General features: G+C 44.2%; 1 protein-coding gene across 1 annotated transcript in view; it reads right to left on the bottom strand.

Annotated features, from left to right (window-relative positions):
* Positions 1 to 1,143: 1,143 nt before the first annotated feature.
* The window catches only part of LOC147046597 (glutamate decarboxylase 1-like), an 82,814-nt gene continuing 59,467 nt past the window's right edge, over positions 1,144 to 24,490 (bottom strand). The window contains exons 3-21 of the mRNA XM_085930784.1: positions 22,341 to 22,415; positions 22,160 to 22,266; positions 21,890 to 22,090; positions 18,402 to 18,518; positions 15,501 to 15,557; positions 13,937 to 14,071; positions 13,225 to 13,467; positions 12,300 to 12,390; positions 5,410 to 5,522; positions 5,113 to 5,228; positions 4,570 to 4,649; positions 4,049 to 4,103; positions 3,836 to 3,952; positions 3,690 to 3,754; positions 3,534 to 3,612; positions 3,277 to 3,426; positions 3,069 to 3,176; positions 2,894 to 2,983; positions 1,144 to 2,565 (exon numbers count right to left, since the gene is read on the bottom strand). Of these exons, the coding sequence (XP_085786910.1) occupies positions 2,392 to 2,565; positions 2,894 to 2,983; positions 3,069 to 3,176; positions 3,277 to 3,426; positions 3,534 to 3,612; positions 3,690 to 3,754; positions 3,836 to 3,952; positions 4,049 to 4,103; positions 4,570 to 4,649; positions 5,113 to 5,228; positions 5,410 to 5,522; positions 12,300 to 12,390; positions 13,225 to 13,467; positions 13,937 to 14,071; positions 15,501 to 15,557; positions 18,402 to 18,477 (1,749 nt within the window). The 5' untranslated portion in view covers positions 18,478 to 18,518; positions 21,890 to 22,090; positions 22,160 to 22,266; positions 22,341 to 22,415 and the 3' untranslated portion in view covers positions 1,144 to 2,391. The remainder of the gene's footprint in view (positions 2,566 to 2,893; positions 2,984 to 3,068; positions 3,177 to 3,276; positions 3,427 to 3,533; positions 3,613 to 3,689; positions 3,755 to 3,835; positions 3,953 to 4,048; positions 4,104 to 4,569; positions 4,650 to 5,112; positions 5,229 to 5,409; positions 5,523 to 12,299; positions 12,391 to 13,224; positions 13,468 to 13,936; positions 14,072 to 15,500; positions 15,558 to 18,401; positions 18,519 to 21,889; positions 22,091 to 22,159; positions 22,267 to 22,340; positions 22,416 to 24,490) is intronic.

Below are 24,490 nucleotides of genomic sequence, written 5' to 3'. Positions count from 1 at the left end.
GGAACCTCAGAGCGTTCCCGGCATTTACTCATATGATCCAGAGGCCCACGTGATCCCTGAAACAAACAAACAAACAAACAAACAAACAAACAAACAAACAAACAAACAAACAAACATCACCCGCTCACTCTTTGTTTGATCTTCTGCCCTCTGGGAAGAGGTAGAGATGCCTGCGCTCCCGTACCACCAGACTCGCCAACAGCTTCATACTCCAAGCTGTCAGGATCCTGAATCCTCAACCCCCTCCACCCTCGGCTGCATAACGTCCTGTTCTTTTGCGCTATATTCTGGCTTGCTCCATTTTGCTCCTCTTATTTATCTATTTATTTATTTATTGTTTATTTATTTGGGTTATTTGCTTATTACTTATTCATCGCTCTTGTCTATTCGTTTTTACTCTTTGTGCTATTTGCTTGTATGTGTTGTGTCATGTGTCTAGTCACTGATGGGACGTGGGAAACGTAATTTTGATCTCTTTGTGTGTCTTAACATGTGAAGAAATTGACAATAAAGCTGACTTTGACTTTTGACTTTGACTAAAGGGGAGAGCAGTGTAATGTCCTGTATCATTTGTTGTCGCCCTCTGGGCGTGTAAGGGCGGGGCCAGGAGTGAAAAGTGACGTCATGCGAGTGGGTTGTGTGGGCTGGTTAGCTTGGCAATCAGTTGCTGTATGAGGCGCATGGGCGTTAGTTGTGGCCACCAGCAACTCCTGTTTGAATATGTTTTTCTGTTGCCTTTTTTGTTGTTGTTACAATTAAAGCGGCGATCATTATTATTTTAATGAGGTCGTTGGGAATATACGAAACTCTGTAATCGCTCTCTTTCTGTTTTAGAGGGCGCAGAGATGCCGAATCCTATTATATTCTCACATATCTCTCAACACTAAAATCAATTATGCTTCCCTGGATATTCCTGGAAAAAAAGAAAACGCTCTTCGAGCACCGTCTATTTACCAAATTATTATTATTATTATTATTATTATTATTATTATTATATGTGTGGGCGCGTGGTCTTTGTTTTTGTACGGGTGTAGTATTTTAAATTTAAGTCATAAATTGAAGATTCAACAACAATTCATAAATGTCATAGACTTTATTAGACATCGTATAGAGACGCTGTGTTTCTTATTAAAGTGCCTCCTGGCTAACATTCTTTACAGCTATACTAATCTCAAAACCATACTGGTCACATAAACGATTTCCTGACAACAAATTTTTCAATATGATTTTGCAATAATCCTATTCACATAATGGTCCCTGGTTACCATCAATGTTTCATTAAATTAAATCTTATAGTACACATCCATTTACAATGGAGGAAAGAAAGGTGAACCTAGTGCAAAGACACAAAGACAATCTCCTCAAACAAGATATTCCGTTGAGCTCCCATAATACTGGAAATACATTGAATATGTATTACAATAAATATATTATATTACAGTAAATGCATTGGGATTCCAACAGATACCGCAACTTTTGCGACCCATTCCAAGAAGAGAATACATTCTCACCGTCCTATGCTACGCACTCATCCAGCGGAACATATACTTTAGATTTCTTTTGTCAGTCACCTCAGACATTCAAAGACTCACAATCACAAAAGTAAACGCACAATAGAAATTGCATTGCAGTTGAGGGTCACATGTTACAAACATCTAGAAGTTATATATGAGGAATAATGACTTGCACTATTTCCACTCTAATCTTTCTTTGGCCACTATTATTTCCATTTTAAATAAACAAATTATCACCATGTACCACACATGAAGATACATTTACATTAAAATACCTGAATTTGTATACAGTGAAAATGCAATATTTTCTATTGAATAAAATATGAAGAAATACTTTTTAAGAACACATACAGGTATCACAAGATTGCATGAAACGGACAATGAGCCAGCATTTTTAAAATCTTCACAACTGCATTTTGTCATTGCCATGACCTGTCCAATGAATGTGACAGATCTTCTCGGCAAATGACATTTCGTAGCTATGCTGTACCCATACGTTCGTTCATTAGCTTATCTTTAATAAATAGCTCTGAAATACTTTATATGCACACGGTGTGCCCACCACACTCTTGTGTAGACAAGAATAATTTGGAGCTGTGCTATTATGCTCTTCGCTTACACGAGTACACCCACACGCGCACGCACACGTTCACAGTGAACAACAATTTACATGAAATGACACTGGATTGAACACACGCAGTACAAGACATCCCACGAGCACATCCATCAGTTACCTGAAACTATATTGGCATATACGCAGCTAAAGGAGGGAGGACAAATGTGTGTGCAGGGGGTGGGGGTCTTGAAGTCGTCTTATCGGGGTCTCTCGTCGGGATGATGTGCCATAGAACAAGGCAGGAGCGCTGTGAACGGAGGTCTACAGCTCATGACCCAGCCTCTCTATCTCATCAATGAGGAAGTCGATATCAGATTGGGTGGCCGCATGGTTGGAGACCACCATACGGAAGAAGTTGACTTTATTGCCCTGAGGCTGGTAGCCCACCATGGTGGTCCCTGACTCCATCATCATGGCCTTGATTTTTGGTGCAACCTGACAATGAAGATAGTTAGGGAGGAGAGCTATATTTCACCAATGTTTATCCTTGGTTTCAAGGTTTAGGCTAACGCTAACCATGGTTTCGCAATTTGGCACAACAATTCCAAATAGCATTCAGTGTTAGCGCAAAACCTTCACTGTACCAAATCCACTCCATTTATTATCCTCACCCAAATGTTCTGTTGGTATGATTTTGATTATTTTTTGTGGGGTATATCCGTTTTTGTTATAGTTAAACGTCAGGTCAGTGGTCGTCCAATTCATTTGTGCCACATATTGTTTACAAACGTTACAGAATGCTCTTCGACAGATGCTCTCTCACCCTATGCAGCTTTTCCCGCCTCTCTTCATTGTCCGGCATCCCCCTCAAGCTGGGCGGAATGTACCAGAAGCAAACGTTGGTGTGCTGAGGCTGTGGACAGAAATAGTCACAAGTCCATTGAGGAAAAAAAAAAAAAAACACGAGACACAGCAAAAAACAAAGTCGGATTTCTTACTTCTCCATCAAACACCATCTCATATCCCTCCCTGTTCTTGATCTTGTTATACAGGTACTGAGACAGATCCAAGCACCTGTCAATGTGCTGCTCGAACCCAGTGGTGCCCTGTGAGGGGAAACATGACAATTAAGTACTCATAGAGCCGAGCTCAAATAATGGCATGCAATTTATAATATTATTTTGAAGGTAGCATATGTCCTTTTACCTTGGCTTTCCACATTAGCCAGAATTTAAATATATCCACGTGCCGGCCACATTGGATGGCTTTGTCTCCGGTGTCATACGTGACGTCGTACTGCTTGTCTTGTTGGAACAAATAGCCAGCACACATGGAGTTACAGCCCCCCATCAGTCCCTGCAAACACACATACATTTAAATCTCTAGAAATCCTCTGCTCGAGGCATGGCTCGGAAAATATCAAGAGAAATGAGCTGACGTTACAATAACCGCTGCTAGCCTACCTTCTCCCGAACGAGGATGGCTGAACACTGCAGCGGCACGCCCATCATCTTGTGAGGGTTCCATGTGACAGAGTTGGCTCTGCAAAATTCAAAGAGCGTTTTCTCTTCTACTGACTTAGGTAACTTAGGTAACATAATGCCGTGTCAGCAAATCACCTCTCAATTCCATTGAGCTTATGGCGGTGTTTCCTTGACATCAGCAGACCACCACCCCACGCACCCTACGGGAGACAAAAGGCATCACGACGGTGACCTCGCCTTACTATTAGCTGAATATGAATCATAACAACATAACCACTCACGTCAACGTGCAGCCACAGGTTGTACTTCTCGCAAATGTCAGCAATCTCATTGATGGGGTCAAAGGCGCCATAAACGGTGGAGCCACCTGTGGCGTTGACAAATAACGGCACGTAACCCTGTGAAATGTATGCACAAACACACATAACACTTGAAGATCATGAACATCGGTGTCAAAGCAAATAAGGAAGAGGGAAGGCAAATCAAGACCTCACCTTCTGTTTCGTGTCAATGACCTTAGCCTCCAGATCAGCAGGAATGACTCTCCCCCTAAAAGAGTGAAAACACCTCTTTATATAGGGTGGGTCCAAAGGTCATTATGTACTCCCCTTTTTTTCTATTAGCATTTGACATTAGTAAACAATTACCAAGCTTGATCAAGTGTGAGTGACATATTCACTGCAAGGTATGTCAAGAACAGATCCTGTTTTGAGAGACTTGCGACGGAGGGCGCAACTTGGACTGAGCATTGGAGTACTGTGACGACCATAAAGCTTCTTAAAGAGCAGTCAAGGGAAGAAAAACATTTTGCCAGGTAGCAATTTTGCAACGCTACTCCAATGTCAATTGGAGAGCCATGGGCAAGGGAACGATACGCTTGTAAAAATGGCAAACGCTGAGCTGTCAAATGCTAAGGGCTTCACTGTCCAAATGAATTGAAACGAAATTTTAGAGACGGTAATGATGTTTGTTTATTTATTTACATGTTACATACATATATATATACATACATTACCTCTCATCTGTGCTCAGCAGAATCACATTCTCAGTGCCAAAACCCAGAGCGGCACCAGCCTTCTTTATGGAATAGTGACTCTACAGGAACAACACACATCAGGTAAACAATTCCTCTCTTATTGACAATTGCTCAAAAGCCATCAAGGGCAATGGAGCTTTTGTGGCCTTATCACAGCTACACAATTCTCTAAAGCAGCCGCAGGCAAAGTATTCGGACCCGCTCTGTTCTTCAACCAAGCCCACTGAGCATCTATTTAAATTGTTTAAATGTACAATTAAAATGCCTTTATTTTTTTTTATTAAACTATTGGTTGATTAAAAAACAATAATTATAAATAATAAAATGAATATGAGTATACATTTTGAATGACATAATTACGATAGTTGTGATTATTGTAAAAACATTTTCCGAACGTGTTTTTTGCATTTTTTTCCATGATTTGGCCTATGTTTTACATTGTTTTCCTCAACCTTGCTCTAAGGACATGGAATAACATAAATCTTTGTGTGTGTTCATGTCCAGTGGTCTCATACAACTTACATGTTCCGACGTGAACAGAACCAGGCGAGGAGCAGAAGACATGCCCTTTGTCTTGACCTCGGGGAAATACTTGTAACGAGCAATCATCACACTGTACATGTTGGAAATAGCACCGCCTGATGAGCACAAGAGACGTAAATGTTTTTTTTTTAAATTGGTTTGATTCACAAAGTATGCTTCACTTTAGTATCTAAGCTAAACTTTGTCCCGCATTGTGTAAACATTGTTCACGCTCATACTTGTCACTGCCAATTGCCACTGGGAATTTTATCCATATCTTTTTCTTTTGTCACTAACCTGGAGAGAAGAGGCCATCTCCCTCGCCATCAGGCCAGCCAATCATCTCTCTCATCTTCTTCAAGGTCAGCTGCTCCATTAAAACAAACACTGGAGCGATCTCGTAGGTGAACCTGTCAATCACAAAGTCGAAAATGCTCACATCAGCACATCATGGAGGCATCGTAGCACCGCCTGAGTCATCAACAACCACCTTTACAGCAAGAAGAGAGAATTTTGCATGCATACACACAAAGAGTGATTCGTTTTCCATTTGCTCCTTCGTAATTCAATCCACAGGAGCCTGTGCTGACTGAGCTAATTAAAGTGTGTGATGATTGTAGTCTTATCGGCAGCAAACATTCATATTCAAATGCCTTGTCAAATCCCTTAGTCGTTTAATTAAAGCACACAATGCTGTGATGGCTATCTGTCAATCTGCCAAGCTCAGTCACAAATCTGAATGGTGCTGATTTGACAGCTGAGAGGGCTTCAGTGTCTGTTTGGGAAAGATAACAGTGTGTGTGTGTGTGTGTGTGTGTGTGTGTGTGTGTGTGTGTGTGTGTGTGTGTGTGTGTGTGTGTGTGTGTGTCTGTGTGTGTGTGTCTGTGTGTGTGTGTGTGTGTATGTTTTGACCACAACTTATCAAAAACAGTTTAACTAATTACAGTGTGGTTAGATGAAAGCAAAAGATTGGACATCACCAGGATGAAGGTGGTACAACAAAAGAAGTCCAGGAGAAGGGAAAGTTGCCACATAAATCTTACATCCACTCCATACCTCCCACAGTGACTGATCCCTCTCTGTAATGAGGCCACTTAGGGCTCCACCATTACCATCAAAACATCTTGTTTGCAATTACTCTGCATGTTCTGCAGCATAGGAAAAGCTTTGTATTTTGTGTGCAAGAGGAGACAAGATAAAGACCGCGACGAGGAAACACAGAAAAATGAGGGGGCATAACAGGACATTGAAAGAACATAAGAAAAACAATATATACATAGTGAGTCGTCACCTTATCGTGGTGGAGGGGTTTACGTGCTCCTATGATCCTAGGAGCCATATTGTCTGGGGCTTTATGCCCTTGGTAGGGTCACCCATGGCAAAAGGGTCCTAGGTGAGGGGCCAGACAAAGCACGGCTCAGAAGACCCCTTATGACGAGTAAAATGGACCTAGTTTTCCCTCGCCCGGACGCGGGTCACCGAGCCAGGCCTGGAGGTGGGGCTCGAAGGCGAGCACCTGGTGGCCGGGCCTTCGCCCATGGGGCCCGGCCGGGCACAGCCCGAAAAAAAAACGTGGGTCCCCCTTCCCATGGGCTCACCACCTGAAGGAGGGGCCAAAGGGGTCAGGTGCAAAGTGAGCTGGGTGGCGGCCAAAGGCGAGGACCTTGGCGGTCCGATCCCTGGCTGCAGAATCTGGCTCTTGGGACATGGAGTCACCTCTCTGGCTGGAAAAGAGCCTGAGCTTGTGTGTGAGGTAGAAAAGTTCAGACTAGACATAGTCGGACTTGCCTCCACGCATAGTTTGGGCTCTGGTACAAGCCCTCTTGAGAGGAGCTGGACTCTCTTCCACTCTGGAGTTGGGCATACTTATTGCCTCCCAGATGGACGGTGAATGAGAGGGTAGCCTCCCTCCGCCTTCGGGTGGGAGACGGGTCCTGACTGTTGTTTGTGTCTACGCACCAAACGGCAGCTCAGAGTACCCAACCTTCTTGGAGTCCCTGGAGGAAATGCTGGAGAGTGCTCCTTCTGGGGACTCCATTGTTCTACTGGGTGACTTCAATGCTCACGTGGGCAATGACAGTGAGACCTGGAAGGGCGTGATTGGGAGGAATGGCCCCCCGATCTGAACCCAAGTGGTGTTCTATTGTTGGACTCCTGTGCCAGACACGGATTTTCTATAATGAACACCATGTTCAAGCATAAGGGTGTCCATGTGTGCACTTGGCACCAGGACACCCTAGGCCGCAGTTCGATGATCGACTTTGTAGTCGTGTCATCGGGTTTGTGGCCGCATGTTTTGGACACTCAGGTGAAGAGAGGGGCGGAGCTGTCAACTGATCACCACCTGGTGGTGGGTTGGCTCCGATGGTGGGGGAAGATGCTGCTCTGACCTGGCAGATCCAAACGATCTGTGAGGGTCTGCTGGGAACATCTGGCAGAATCCCCTGTCAGGAAGAGCTTCAACCCCCGCCTCTGGCAGAGGTTTTCCCACGTCCTGGGGGAGGCGGGGTACATTGAGTCAGAGTGGACCATGTTCCCCGCCTCCATTGTTGAGGCAGCCGACCGGAGCTGTGGCCGTAAGGTCATCGGTGCCTGTCGTGGCAGCAATCCCGGAACCTGCTGGTGGACACCGGCGGTAAGGGATGCCGTCACGCTGAAGAAGAAGTCCTATTGGGCCGTTAAGGCCTGCGGGACTCCGGAGGCAGCTGACAGGTACCGCATGGCCAAGTGGAACGCGGCTTCGGCGATTGCTGACGCAAAAACCCGGGCGTGGGAGGAGTTTGGTGAGGCCATGGAGAATGACTTCCGGATGTCTTCGAGGAAATTCTGGTCCACCAGCCGGCATCTCAGGAGGGGGAAGCAGTGCACAGTCAACACTGTTTACAGTGGAGATGGCGTGCTGCTGACCTTGACTCGAGAGGTCATGAGTCGGCGGGGGGAATACTTCGAAGACCTCCTCAATTCCCCTCAGTCCTCATTGTCAAACCAGGGCCTGGAGACTCTGAGGCGGACTCTCCAATCGCTGGGGTCGAAGTCACTGAGGTAGTTAAAAAACTCCTCCGGGGTTGGATGAGATCCGCCCGGAGTTCTTAAGGGCTCTGGATGTTGTGGGGCTGTCATGGCTGACACGCCTCTACAACATTGCGTGGACATCGGGGACGGTGCCTCTGGATTGGCAGACTGGGGGATGGTTACTCTCTTTTTGAAGGTGGACCGGAGGGTGTGTTCCAATTACAGGGGAATCACACTCCTCAGCCTCCCTGGTAAGGTCTATTCAGGGGGGCTGGAGAGGAGGGTCCGTCGGAAGGTCGAGCTTCGGATTCAGGAGGAGCAGTGTGGCTTTCGTACTGGCCGTGGAACAGTGGACCAGCTCTACACCCTCGGCAGGATCCTCGAGGGTGCATGGGAGTTCGCCCAACCAGTCCACATGTGTTTTGTGGACTTGGAGAAGGCGTTTGACCGTGTCCCTCAGGAGCTTCTGTGGAGGGTGCTTCGGTCCCTGTATCACCGATGCCAGAGTAAGTCGGATTCGTTCCCAGTGAGGGTTGGACTCCGCCAAGGCTTCCCTTTGTCACCGATTCTGTTCATAATCTTTATGGACAGAATTTCTAGGCACAGCCGAGGCGTTGAGGGGGTCCGGTTTGGGGACCTCAGCATCGCGTCTCTGCTTTTTACAGATGACGTGGTTCTGTTGGTTTCTTCAGGCCGTGATCTCCAGCTCTCACTGGAGCGGTTTGCATCCAAGTGTGAAGCGGTCGGGATGAGGGTCAGCACCTCCAAATCCGAGTCCATGGTCCTCGGTCGGAAAAGGGTGGAATGCCCTCTCCGGATCAGGGATGAGATCCTGCCCCAAGTGGAGGTATCTTGGGGTCTTGTTCACGAGTGAGGGCAGGATGGAGCGCGAGATCGACAGGCGGATCGGTGCAGCGTCAGCAGTAATGCTGACTCTGTACCGGTCCGTTGTGGTGAAGTGAGAGCTGAGCCAAAAGGCAAAGCTCTCGATTTACCGGTTGATCTATGCTCCTATCCTCACCTATGGTCACGAGCTATGGGTCGTGACCGAAAGAGTGAGATCCAGGATACAAGCGGCCGAAATGAGTTTCTTCCGCAGGGTGTCCAGGCTCTCCCTTAGAGATAAGGTGAGAAGCTCGGTCATCCGGGAGAGACTCGGAGTAGAGCCGCTGCTCCTCCACGTTGAGAGGAGCCAGATGAGGTGGCTTGGGCATCTCATCAGGATGCCTCCAGGACGCCTCCCTGGGGAGATGTTCCAGGCATGTCCAGGCATATGAGACCCCGGGACAACCCAGGACGCGCTGGAGAGACTATGTCTCTCAGCTGGCCTTGGAACGCCTTGTGATCCCCCAGGATGAGCTGGATGAAGTGGCTGGGGAGAGGGAAGTCTGGGAGTCCCTCCTAAAGCTGCTGCCCCCGTGACCCAAACCGGGAGATTCTAGGTGACAGGCAGTTACTCTAGGAGAGCTGCACAGCGCCGTAGACGGTCCTCATTCCATCAGCAGGACCGATGCTTTGTGCAAGAAGGAACCGGTTGAGCACTGCCCGAGCCCTACAGAATGACCTTCAGCAGGCTACTGGTGTGAATGTTTTTGCCCAAACAGTCAGAAACAGACTTCACGAGGGTGGCCTCAGGGCACGACATCCTGTAGTGTGCCCTATGCTCACTACTCAGCATCGTGGAGCTCGATTGGCATTTGCCATAGAACACCAGAATTGGCAAGTCCGCCACTGGCGCCCTGTGCTTTTCACAGATGAGAGCAGGTTTACCCTGAGCACCTGTAATAGACGTGAAAGGGTCTGGAGAAGCCAAAGATGCTGCCTGCAACATCATTCAGCATGACTGATTCGGTGGTGGGTCGGTGATGGTCCGTGGAGGAATTTCCATGGAGGGACGAACAGACCTCTACAGGATAGAGAACAGCACTCTGACTGCCATTTGGTATCGGGATGAAATCCTTGCACCCATGGTCAGACCCTACGCTGGTGCAGTAGGTCTTGGGTTCCTCCTGATCCACGACATGAGGCAAGAGTATGCAGACAATATCTGGAGGATGAAGGAATTGACACAATTGAATGGCCCTCACGATCACCTGATCTAAACCAGATAGAACACCTTTGGGACATAATGTTTCGGTCCATCAGACGTTGCTCGTTAGACTTTGCAGGAGCTCACTGATGCCCTTAGACAGATCTGGGAGGACATCCCACAAGACACCATCCGTCGTCTCATTAGTAGCATGCTGCGATGTTGTCAAGCATGCATACAAGCATGTGGGGTCTACACAAGATAGTGAGAAGAGTTTTGAATTGCAGAAATTGAATTTAGGCAAAATGGACGAGCCTGCCACATCATTTTTTCACTTTGATTTTTGGAGTGTCTCTGTAGGCTGAAAACTTTTATTTCCATCAAAAGATGTGGCATCCTTTGGTTCCTGAGACATTAAACTGTCCATATCAATATAGATATCCAACTTTTTTTTTCACCATTGAAATCTGATGTGTTTTCAAAGTGTTCCTTTAATTTTTTGAGCATATATATATATATATATATATATATATATATATATATATATATATATATATATATATATATATATATATATATATATATATATATAAAACCAAATATAGACTTTCAGTGTCGCCGTTTTCTGCATTTCAATCACAGCAGACAAGAAACAAAACCTCTTTGAAATTCTCTTCCCTTTGAGTCATTTCACGCCATAATGACAATAATGGTGATGATTATCACAATCAGAGCCAATCATTGGTCTTTTGAGGGTGAAAATTACCCCTCAGTCACCTGCCTGTCTCCAGGGAAAGCCCCTAAATGCCCTTATTACCATCATCAAGGGTGCTCCTTGTGCGTGTAGGTCTCTTTGAATGGGCGTCTTTTATATGAGTAACCCTGCGACATGCAGGCTCCCTCTTCCCCTCTGAGGCGCGTGGCAATGCCGAGTCCCACCGTGTCCGCGGGGGACAATGCACCGAACGCTCCGCGGGGAGTCGCAGCAGTCACTTTCCACAATGTGACAGGGTTTTGTGTGGTGCCTGAGGACATTGTGTGACAGTGTGGGGCCCAGCTGGCCTATCTGCTAAGACCACCTCACAATGAGTCCGCAGTCAATGGACTGGAAAGCCTTGCTGCTGTATCTGGGACAGCCGGAGCTTGTGTGTGTGTGTGTGTGTGTGTGTGTGTGTGTGTGTGTGTGTGTGTGTGTGTGTGTGTGTGTGTGTGTGTGTGTATGTGTGTGTGTGTGTGTGCGTGTGTGTGTGTGTGTGTGTGTGTGTGTATGTGTGTGTGTGTGTGTGTGTGTGTGTGTGTGTGTGTGTGTGAGCGTGCGTGCGTGCGTGTGTGTGTACGTGAATGTGTGCCTGCCTGTGCATGCGAAGAGAGGGTTGTTTCATGACTAATGTTTTGAAAAATTGGACACATTAAGTGTCTCAATCTGTGTTGATTATCTCTGCATTGAGCTTTTATTGTTAAACCAAGTGTATAAAATAAATGACAGTGGAAATATATTATGTGCTACATTATTGTTAAAGTATCATTTGGCCATTATACTTCTGTTCTGGGGTGAAAAATCAAACATTTCACTGGAAGATGCATGCCATTAAGTGCAAGAATGTAACACACACGCACGCACACACACACACACACACACACACACACACACACACACACACACACACTCAATTGTAAATAATCACTCATCATATAGGCTAATTGATATATTGATCCAGATAAATGCTATATCAAAATTCTTAGAGTTTTTATTTTTGTTTGTTCCCTTAGCAAAGTATGAGTGATTCATCATTCTGACATAATACAACAGCATGAATATTTCTATTGGGAATTAAGTTTGTTTTGGGTGCGCCTGGAAAGTGTGAAGTTGATGTGGTTCATGCCCTCTATCAGACTAGGCCTCAATGTAACTGTGACCCGAGATCAATATGCAATCTAACCACCCCTGGGGCGGAACAGACTGTGATGCACGGAGCAGCTCGACAGCTGCCAACATTCTATCAAGTCACAAGTCTTTACAGACCAAAAAAAAAAGCGTCTGACTGGCCTACAAACTGAAAATTCTGTCATGGCATACAGAGGGGGTTTCCACAAATGTGCTCAACCACAAGCACGCCAATAAAGACAAGCATATATTATGACTTACATGTTGGTGTTGGCGGTGGAGGTGAGCCACTCTCCTGCCAGGCCAATAATATCTAAACCTGAGGACAACTGGTTGAAAAAGTGAGGGTGACCTAAGAGAGAAATATACACAACATAAAGTCGTTCCAACAGCAGTTAAGACATAAGGACAGAAGCATTTGAATTGTCTCGGGCAATTGTGCTACTCCTACGTTGCTTGCTTAACTCAAATTTGTCCCTTTTGCAAGGCAACTAAATAGATTGTTGCTCCACTCTGGTAACAAGGTGATAATGTGACAGCCATTTAGACTCAAGGTGCTGGCACACACAGTCAGCCTAAAAAAAAATCCCCACAACCTAAATGCAGTCATAGCATGTAAATGTGTTAGTAGGCCCACATAATAAGTATGCGTAGTAGTTGACTGTATAGATGAGTAGGACTGCATAGAGCCAGGAATAAAAAATGCATAGTACAGTAACGATGTACAGTCTGTGTTCAGCACCAGGGACAGCTCCCGTTGTATTTCTCTGGAGAGCAATCAATCGCGAGTCTCCGCGCTAAGTGACTTAGCGCGGAGACTCGCGTGATATTCTGTAGGAAAACCCAAAGGACAGTTTGAGCGCTGTCGTTTTAACAAGCCACGTTAGGACGCCCACAGGCGATACTTACTCGAATAAGAGAGACGGGAGAGCTCGGGGACCTCAAGCCAATTCATACCATGGGGGCAATACAAAAGGGGGCAGACGACAAACGTATTTTTTTTTAAGGATTGCTGAATTTGATTTTGCACTATACTGGCCTCACATTTCCTCCGCCTTTAATTGGCCAAGTATTGACCACAATAGCAGAGTGATTGTCTACAACCGCACCCCCAATGTGCTTACCGTGCTTTACAACCTATATTTTGTTCAGGATGCAGTACACTTCATACATTTCTTTGCCGTACCTGTCCGAACGCCATATTTGAGCGTGTCCCTGCAGTCCACCAGGATTTGTTCCAGAGACTCGGGCTGGTCGGACAACTCCAGGTTAAAGCCCTCCATTCCCTCCAGGAGCTGGTGTGGGTGGTGGAAGTCCAGCACCTTGGTGGAACGGTCGAACGTCTTCTTCACATAGTTGGTTAAGATGTCAACCAACTCCAGTAAAAACTGCATGGTAGGTTCCTCGCCATTCTTTGCGGGCAACAAGTCTATAGATGACGCAGGGGCAAATTATTTTAAAGGATAGCTCTTTTGTTTGAGTGAAAATATTGTGCATTTTACTTATTTGCCCCCCCCTTAAAAATATCTGCACTGCATACAATAATGATTAGTGCCCCCCCCAAAAAAAAATCAAAGCACTTTAACTCAACCAAATACTTCAGCTTTTACTGTAAAATTAATGTGATAGTCTATAGACCGACCGTGTTTTTTCTTTTAATTGTGAGATTTTTATGATAGCCGTTTGGTTTTTCCCATTTGATACGTTCACTGAATGGCTAATAGAAATCACGTTTCTATACCACCATGATAATAACTTTATTTTTCTAAATAGGTTTATGTCTATATTTGTTTACTTTTATTGATTGATGTATTTTCTTAGATTTGAGTTATTTTTTATTATACATTGCAGTGTTGATTTACAATCTTTTCTTTCTCCCCTTCATCATCGATTCTCACCTCGGGCAAACAAGTTTGAGAAGTCGGTCTCGGTGCGTCGGAACCGGGCGTCCCTGTCACTGTTGTCACAGGAGAATAGGTTCTTCTGACCCAGTCTTCCTTTCTCCTCCAGGCTGTTGTTCTTCTGCAGGAACCCTAGCGTGTTGCACGGGGAAGTGCACGAATTATCACCAAACATCTCCATAACGAAAAAAATGTATGTATACAATAAAATACGATTTTAATGTAAATTGTAGTTGTGCTCCGGCATAATTTAAAAACGATGTATCAAGGTGGAGATCAAACCAAACCAAACCAAACCAAACCTAGGCTATATATAGAATAAACCACACCCCACCCACACGCATGCACGCGCGCACGCGCACACTGATCGGCTCAGTGATCCGGACAGCTTCGGGCAATGGCTCCGTACCACTAGTAGACGTACCCCTCCATAAAGAGGGTTAATGAAGGATGCCAGAGCCGCAGCATGTCTGCTTCCACTATATAGGCCTGCCTGCATGGTGATTGATCCGCTTCCGTGTGAAGGCCATATAAGGCCCGCTAATTGCGCACAAAAAAGGGAACGTATTTTGATTTTTTATTGCGTCAATTTATGTAATTTTGTATTTAGAATTATTTTATTGTGCAGTTTTTTAAAGAAATTCCTAAATTACACATTCAAAAATCAATATCTGAAGCCATGACGCTCTAAATACAGTGTGATGTAATTGAATTAATTATTGTCTTCATTTGTCAATTTCCCATTGATCGATCTTACATTTTGTTGGTTGCTTCTTTGTTTTTGTTATTGTTGTTAAGGAATGAAATGTCTAACAAACTTATATTTTTTTATTATATTCTATTATAGGATAAATAATTTGTTAGCTGCGAGAATGCGCCTGCCATTTCTTTAAAAAAAAAATCTGCTTTAGCATATTTTTCTATGCTGTCTGAAGTACGTTCGTCCCAGTGTTTGATGAATGCAAAAGACATCGGGCGGATCCGGGGGTGGTCAGAGTGGGTGTGAGGAGCGCTCATCATCAGACCCACAGGGTAATGTCCACTGACCTTTCCAAGATGGTAACACACTGTGACAGTTTTGTTCTCATAGTGGCCTATTTTAGAAGGCAGAGAAATGGCTGCGATTCGAAGAATAACATGCGGCGATGACGCTGTTTGTGAACATTCACCTGACACCAATGAGCAATACAAGAGCTGTATGAAATATTCTGCATGTTTATTGAACTGTTCATGCATTGACTACATTATAGGGAGTGATGTGTGTTATGACTGCAGAGCTATTTACCATTGCAATTATCATACACAATAATATTAAATTAAATGCATCTTATTGGATTTAATTTGGTTTGTTCATTGATAAATTTTACAATGAATATTGGGTTTACGACTGTGACCAACAAGTTAAGAATGCGCTTAGTGAATTAATTAGTATGTTGGGACAGTGTTTTTTTTTTTTTTTTTTTTCAATTGTACAAAAATTGACGGCGCGAATTTGCAACTCCGTCGCAAACGACGACCGCTGATGGCCACGCTTATTTGCAGGATGCGGGAGAAAACTTACCACAAATCCTCATGCCCAGTTTCCTTGTACAGCCATGCATCCACGCATATTCGTTGGCTAAAACAGAATAAACCTTTAAGTTTGGGAGGTGCGGCGATGGGAGATGGGTGCAAAGGCGGCCAAGCACTGTGGAGGCTATAGCGTTATGGCGGGTGACTTGGCCGCGTGTGTGACAGACTGCGTGGATTTAATCTTGCATGGGGAAATAAACTATTCGGATGTTATGCGTGTATTCTTCAATTTGGCAACATAATTTCATTATATTTAGTCCATGAATATTCCCATATATATATATGCGGTGTGTGTATATATATATATATATATATATATATATATATATATATATATATATATATATATATATATATATATATATATATATATATATATATATATATATATATATATATACGGATCCCTGTTCTGGGGAGGAGGGGGGGGTGCTAAATCAGAACATTTCTGACCTATAAAGGCAAATCCATAGGGACACGCTGGCTCACACACTTGCACACATGCAGCCAAAACGGCCGGGTGGGAATTAACACCCGTGAAATGAGCTCACGGAGAAGGGTGGGAATTAATTGAGGAAAACACCGCATGTGACTGGAGCGAGCTGGTGATGGTCGCGGAAGTCTATAGCAGCAGACACTTAGAGACACGCAGTCTCACTCAGACGCACAAAAGCGTGGACATGCGTGAGCAGAGATGTCGTCGATTTGGACCAAATGCAAAGCGACAGAACCACGGCGTGGAAAAAAGAAAATGCAAGTAACTTTCACAACAGCAACAATTCTTTTTTCTCTCTCAAAGCTGTTCAAAAGCGCTTGGGCCGTAGCGTGCGCCCACACGCACGCACGCACGCACGCACCCACGCACGCACGCACGCACGCACGCACGCACGCACGCACGCACGCACGTACTCAGAGTGATACTGTAACTAATCTCGGGGTAATATTTGACCAAACACTCTCCTTTCAAAAGCACATGAAGAATATAACCCAAATTGTGTTTTTTTTCACCTTCGTAATATTGCTAAGATTCGCCCAATCCTCTCGACCGGTGATGCGGAAATTATTATATATGCGTTTATCACGTCGCGCCTGGACTACTGTAATGCATTATTTTTTGGTCTTCCCAAGTCCAGCATCAAAAGTCTACAGTTAGTACAAAATGCTGCTGCAAGGCTGCTCTCACGGGCAAGAAAATTTGATCACATTACCCCAATATTAGCCAATTTACACTGGCTCCCGGTCCATTTAAGATGTGACTTCAAGGTTCTTCTATTAACCTATAAATCATTGCATGACTTAGCGCCTTCATATCTCGTCGACTTAGTTGTTCCTTATGTTCCGTCTCGTAACCTTCGTTCGCAAAACGCTAGTCTTTTAGTGACACCGAGGGCCAAGAAAATGTCTGCAGGGGCTAGAGCATTTTCTATTCGGGCTCCAGAGCTCTGGAATGCCCTACCAATGGATATTAGAACTGCTACCTCAGTAGAAACATTTAAGACACGTTTAAAGACATATTTTCTATGATATGGCCATTAATTGGCGGCTCGGTGGCGCACCGGGTAGCACGTCCGCCTCACAGTTAGGAGGGTGTGGGTTCGATTCCACCTCCGGCCCTCTATGTGTGGAGTTTGCATGTTCTGCCTGTGTCCGCGTGGGTTTTCTCCAGGCACTCCAGTTTCCTCCCACATCCCCAAAACATGCTTGATAGGCCGATTGAGCACTCCAGATTGTCCCTAGGTGTGAGTGCGAGTGCCCTGCGATTGGTTGGCAACCAGTTCAGGGTGTCCCCCGCCTACTGCCCGATTACGGCTGGGATAGGCTCCAGCACGCCCGCGAGCCCCGTGGGGACTAAGCGGTTTAGAAAATGGATGGATGGCCTTTAATTAATCTTTAGTGGCCGATTCGGCTGGAGTTTGTTGTTGCTCCCTAGTATTAGTATTTTAGTATTTTATGTGCCCTCTTTGCATCCATTGCAGCCTGGTGATCCTGAAAGGAGGATCCTTCCATCTGTGGTCCCTTGTCAAGGTTTCTCATTTTTCCCCTGGTAGTTTTTTTTTTTTTTTTGAGTTTTTCCTTGCCCTTTTGGGAGCTCAAGATCAGGGGATGCTTTGAGAATAATTGTCAATTGTTTTTCTGTGAAGCCCTTTGAGACTGCTTGTGATTTAGGGCTATACAAATAAACTTGACTTGACGCGCACACACACGCACACACACACACACGCACACGCACGCACGCACATAGGCCCACAAGCGACCACACGCCACAGGCCGTCGGGAGTGAGATAAAGCATATAGCTGAGATAATGGCATCGTTCAGCAGCAGTACGTGGGCGCATCCAATATAAGCGTTACGTTAAACATACAGCGTAATTGGTTCAAACTGATTTATGTCTGTAAGTAGCAGAAATACAAATGGCACATGCCATAGATATAAAGATATAGTATCTAATATATAGAATTTATGAGTGCGTGATCCAACGTCCGTTACATCATTTCCTTGCCCGGCGTACTGCTTTGCGCACTGCTGCACCCAGACAGACAGACAGACAGACAGACAGACAGACAGACAGACAGACAGACAGACAGACAGACAGACAACCCGAGAGACAGACAGATGTGATGGCTCTGCTTTTAACCGCAGTGATTAACGACGGAGTCCACACAGCAAATGACCTGGGCAAGAGTCGCCCCCCCCCCCCCCCAGTCAAAGAAGGAGGGGGTACGGTAGAGACGACCCAGACGGAGGGGAGGGAAGCACGGAGGAAAGGCGTGTGAGCACTTTGAGCAAGGTAGCCTTTTATTATCTGCCATGCACAAAATCTTGGTGAAGGGCGGCCGAAATGTGAATGACCGTCGGGGGTCGATACTTCAAGGTGTTATTATCACATACTTGTGGATGAGGGTCTTAAATTGGCGGTGATGGGGTCCTGTTCCCCGCTGGTGGCTCGCGGCTCTGACGTGGCCATCACGTTCTTCCTTTACCTGATCTCCAAGAGGGCTATTTTAACTGCAAACAAAGCAGAACGATTAGAATGATAAATCAGCCATTTTGTCGCATGTATGTCAATCTGAATAACAATAATAATAATAATAACAATAACAATAATAATAATAATAATAATAATAATAATAATAATAATAATAATAATAATAATTATAATGATAAAAATAAATTGCATGTGCCGTTGCAGGAATGGTATCACGCACGATGCCAGCTCTACTCTTGGATGCGCAATTGCGCTCTGACAGAACTGCCACAATAAGGATAAACGCTCGTGGACATAACACGTACATCCATGTCGGAAACGCGCTGCAATATTTCTTGAACTCAATTAGCCATTAAATTACGTCAGAGCCGCAGTATATGGCAGCTGATGGAATAGTGACACATCAAGACAATAAAAAGAGATATGATATCAAGGAAATGACAATAACTCACTGGAAAAAAATTTGTTTCTTTGTAACATACCTTCCACAAGAGCTTCGAACGGAATAAATTAAATAAAAAAATAAATTGTATCCCCCCCAAAAAAAGAAGGAATCTACATTTTTTTAAAATATGAATTAAACCCGAAAAACATCAACGGTTCTATAGGCAAAACAGCAACAACAAAATAAAACCAACGGTTCTATAGGCAAAACAGCAACAACAAAATAAAACCAAACTGGACAGTTCTATTCGTTTTAGGTCAGTTGTAATTATATTTTACATTTGTCCAAAATAACTGTGTCAAACGCTTTTTTCTTGTTTGGAATAAGGCGTCATGAATAGATTTAACGCGCACATAATGGGAATGAGAGCAAGACGTCTTACCGCACGCAGGAGCGCCCACAGGTAGTGGAATCCACACAAGTAGACGCTGAAAAGGCTCAGAGGTGCAGATGTCTGGAGACTATTGCAAAGTGCGCCAATAACATCCCATCCCGCGTTGCATGTGCAAGTGAGCAGTGTCTCCCTCAAGAACATTTTTATGCCTTATTTATATGAGGAGCTGCGGCTACCCATTGGTCTGTTCACACACACAGTCGTGAGTCACACCCTCACTTCCTTCTGATGACTCACAAGGCTCGTCAAGGGACACGCACAATCGGGGACACGCACAATCGATTAAGAAGCTAAAAAACCAAACATCATAAAATTGTGAATCTCCCAACACCATAGACTGTCAAATGTATGCACAGTGTGAGGGTTTTCTTTTTGCGTCTGCGTGACCTTGGAAGGACAATTGTGAGTTCTGGGACCACACATGTCTTTGGCATTACAGGTCAATCTGGATCAGTGATTTTGAGCTGGTTAGTAAATTTGAATTTTTATTTACAAAAAGGTAAAACCTGGAGTGGTAATTTGAAGATCCTGGCGATTTTTCTGTTGAGTTTGTCTTCTGCATCCTTGTACTTGCAGTCAGAGTCCTGACCTGATTTCTCTTACTGCAGCACACCTCTTCATATCTTTGTATATTGAGGTCACGTTGGATTCACTGCTTGCGCTTTTCTGCAAACACCTCTTCATATCTTTGTATACTGAGGTCACGTTGGATTCACCGCTTGCGTTTTTCTGCAACTGTGAACAATGCTTTTTCGTGGTCTGTCAGCTTATGCCGCCATATAATTTCTTCTCCTTTACCATCATTGTGCACAGTTAATGGCCCCCACCTCCTCTACCGCTATTATACCCCTACAGACAATAATTTTCACCTTCATAAGTTGACATTGGGTGCACATTTTTTGGAGGGAGAGGGGGCGTGACCTAAACTCTTCTTTATAACCAGCTCAGTGGCTTAGTGGTAGAGTGTCCGCCCTGAGACTGGAAGGTTGTGGGTTCAAACTCCAGCCGGTTCATACCAAAGACTATAAAATATGGGACCCATTGCCTCCCTACTTAGCACTCAGCATTAAGGCTTGGAATTGGGAGGTTGGATCATAATTGATTCCCGAGCGTGGCACCGCTGTTGCCACTGCTCCCCTCTCCCCCAGGGCGGGGGATGGATGAAAATCACACGGGAATGGGTTAAATGCAGAAGCCAATTTCACCACACCCAGATGTGTGTGTGACGATCATTGGGACTTTAATTTAAACTTTTGACATGGTCAATAAGATTGAGATATCACAGTTGCTCGCAGCTAGCAAGGGATGACTTAGTGTTCTTACACTGCTTGTGTACTGGTCCACTGAATAGACAGAGAACGGCCATTATGTTCATTCGGTCATCACAAATGATACAGCCTATATCAGGCGGCACTCATATTTTCTCTAACCACATGTTGCAGACAACTCATAAAGATGAGTACTGCAATGTTGAGAGCTCAAAATAGAACACTTTCCACATTGTGAAAACTGACCACGTTGCGACAACTTGCTCAATCTTATGTGATCCATCAAAATGTCGGAAAAATATTAGTAAGCAGTATTGTAAAACATACTTCTACAACACTTGAGGTAAATTATTCCCAAAGTTAAGAGAAGTAAAGCAAAGTACGAGACCCCGGGGACTATGTCTCTCAGCTGGCCTAGGAATGCCTTGGGAACGCCTTGGGACGCCCCGGGATGAGCTGGAAGTGGCTGGGAAGTCTGGGAGCCCCTCCTAAAGCTGCTCCCCCCGCAACCCGACCCCGGATAAGCAAAGAAGATGGATGGATGGATGGATGGATGGATATTCCCAAAGTTGTATCAATCTGTGTCAAAAGGAGCAGCATATTCATTCAATGTAGTGGTGGAGTAGACAGTATTATTATTTGCCATCATTTGGGACCATTTGGGTTGTTTCTTTGATTTAATCCATTGACTTCCGAATAAAATTGCAAATATTTTTCAAGCTATAATAAAAAAAAAAAAAATAACTAGTGGTAGCGACTCACTGGAGTGGCTGCATCATTCGGAAGGCCACTGTGAAAGGGAAACTGAGCCCGTTCCAAAATTGTATCTAATTTCTAGCAGTAGCATAGAGCATCAGATTGTGATCACATCACGTTTACCTGTTGCCAGGGAAAATTTGTAGAGCTCAACCACACCCGCTAGGCTGTATGAATCACAAACTGTGAGCTGACAGCAGGGCCATGGTTAGCGTAGTGATTCACATAGCTGACTCCATCAATTCACCTCGAGTAAATGTTAAAAATGTTGACTTCTCAGAATGTATTTTCTGATTTCTTGCTTGAGCTGTAACTCTCAAACTGACACAGGATATGTCAATTTGTTTGCTTTTCTTCCCCACTTCCACTGTCTTCATTTGACGGTGAGGATAGTTCTTCATCATATTCAGAGACATCGTCTTCGTCATCGCTATCACTGTCGTCACTGTTGTCACTGTCCTGGTTTTCCTCTTCTTCTAGAAAAAGAAAATTGCAGTCTCCACTTTTAGGTGTGAGTATGTTTTTTACCTTCTGATAGCTTGGCCTGGATCAGGGGGAGGAACTCCGAAGCTTCTGGATGCAGTGGGTCATAGATGAGAACTGAAAAGATAGCATCACGTGACATTACCACACCGGACTGTGGAATGAACGTGATGCTCCGTATTCCCTACTGATTTTGCACAGTCTTTTAGCCTGCTGGTAGTCTTTGTCTGTCAGAGCTCTGAGGAACTGAATGCAGAGATCCATTCAGGTTGAAGGTTCACCACCACCACAACAAGAAGAAGAGTCTGACTTCACCTCCATTAGCAGCTCCACTGGAACGTCTCTGAGGTCATCTGCATCGTCCTCGGAGTTTTTTCCACATTCGTATTTCTCCTCGGGGGCCTCTGTTGGTGGACTCTCGTCTTCTAGAAACCATCATCATCATCATTATTATCTTGCCCAATGTCTTTGGACTTTGAATTTGCCTCATAGCAACCTGCTGCTGAGCCTGGGATGTGTGGAAAGTTGACGTTTTGCATTTTAAGGTCCTTTCCAGGCTCACTCTTCAACCCTGAAAACAGATTGGAAATTAGAAATGATTAAAAAGGAACATTGAAAAATACTTGCTCGGCTGATGGGACATCAAGTGAACCATTTAAAAACTGTAAAAATCAAACACGGTCATTACAGCTTTCTCCAATAAATTTATTCTCTAAAGAGTTTCTGGGATATGGAGGGAGAATGCTTTCATTAAAGAGCTCCCTGTGCATCGGAAATAATTTGCATGACTCAGTAATTCATTAATGACCTTTGTTTGCATGATTTAATTAATTGGACAATGTCATCATTGTGTTTTGAAGTTAGATATATAATTCTGTAACAAAAGATGTTTTGCTTACCCGTCAATGGTTGAAAATGAAGTCAATGCACCAACTGATAAAACAAAGTCCAATATTGGTAGAATTTGTTGACATAGTTGAATTTTCTAAAAGCTTGTTTATTGCATGGAAGGTTGCCACGTAACAAGGGAATGACGCAGGGCGGTTGCCATAACAACAGAACAACGCTGATTTTTTGGGGGGACTAAATACTGCCCCCTACGTTCAAGAAAATACCGCAACTGAAAAAACATTGAGGAATACGTCATCAAATTGCGAATTTGGCACCAAATAAATACAGATATTCTCATGAATCACACGAGATGTTTTTTCCAACACCGTTGTCCAATGTCAGAAGAGGAAAATTGGGAAAATGAGCCAGACCCTCAAGCTGCACCAAAATAGTTCATCGCTGCCCCGTTAGCTGTTCATTAACTAAGCTAATTACTAATTTCATTTCTGAAGTTATGATGTTCTGATCCAAATCATTAAACACAAGCTGTTTGCACTCATTGCGGTAACGAAGCTGCACTTTGTAACCTACGTGTGTGAAATAGTAATTTCACTATGAAAAACTTTGAAGGCATTATGTTGTGATCCAGAATAATATTGCCATTGCATCAGTTTGTTTTCATTAATGTTATTATTATTATTATTATTTATATGGGGGCTGTTAGGGATGTTCCGACTTCTAATTTTTCTATTTATCTTTTAGAAACAAGTTGTATTACTTTACCACTTGATTTGCAAATTTTAACTTCAGTGTGCACACATAATCCGACCCCTTGTCATTTGTCGGGCATACAATCAGCATTGTCATAATTTCATTGTATGTACAGGAGTTCTAATAACCTAAAAAAAATGTTCTAAACCAAAAGTAGGACCATGAGAGGTCAGGGGGGGAAGCCCGTTTTGCTGAAAATTTGGCTTTTCCTCTGCCCCTTCCTCCACCCTTTGGTTGGTCTCGTTTTGCATAACGACACTCTCTTGCAAAGTGTCCTCGTCTCCCACAGTTCCAACAGTTGTCAGAATTTGATTGGTCTCGTTTTGCATAACGACACTCTCTTGCAAAGTGTCCTCGTCTCCCACAGTTCCAACAGTTGTCAGAATCTGGTGGGGGTTTTGAACCATATGGCGGCCTGCGACCTTGTTGGCCTTGACCTCTTCCTCTGCCCCATTGGGAACTTTGGAAGAAGACTGTTGCATCTTCATCTACATGATTATCATCATCATCTAGATGAAATACATCAGAACTTTTGCCTTTCTTGATCACTTTGTCAGCGTCTCTGGCCCACTGCATGGTTGTTGTAACACAAGCAGTGTGTGCTTCCACCAAGTGTTTCCGCACCCTGTTGTCTAATTCAGGTGGGGAACCATTGAGGAGCGCATATTTTAGCTGTTGCTGATAAGCACTCTCAGCTGCATCATTGAATGGGATGCCATTATGCACCCTAAATTCTTTTTCAAATGTTAATGGGATGGCAGCCTCATCACTTTTTATCTTTCCATTTTTGGTCTTTTGAATTTGTTCACTTCGCTCTTGTGAAGTTTTCAACCACACTCTAGCACATTGCAATTCTCCCTCTTTTCTTTCCTTTCTCAGTCCTTTTGTCTTCCTAGCCACACTCTCCTCCAAAACATCAACCACTATTTTCCACATTTCAACTTTCAACTTCCCTTCTACTCCATACTTTTTCTTCCACTTTGGCACGTATCGCATACAATTAAGAAATCTACTTGCCATGTACTTCTCATCACCTTCAAGAGT

The sequence above is a fragment of the Syngnathus leptorhynchus genome, chromosome 14, assembly GCF_054491065.1.
Source record: "Syngnathus leptorhynchus isolate UIUO chromosome 14, UIUO_Slep, whole genome shotgun sequence".
Classification (NCBI taxonomy): Eukaryota; Metazoa; Chordata; class Actinopteri; order Syngnathiformes; family Syngnathidae; genus Syngnathus; species Syngnathus leptorhynchus.
Note: the sequence above shows the minus strand (reverse complement) of the source record. Positions and strands in the feature narration are given on the sequence as shown.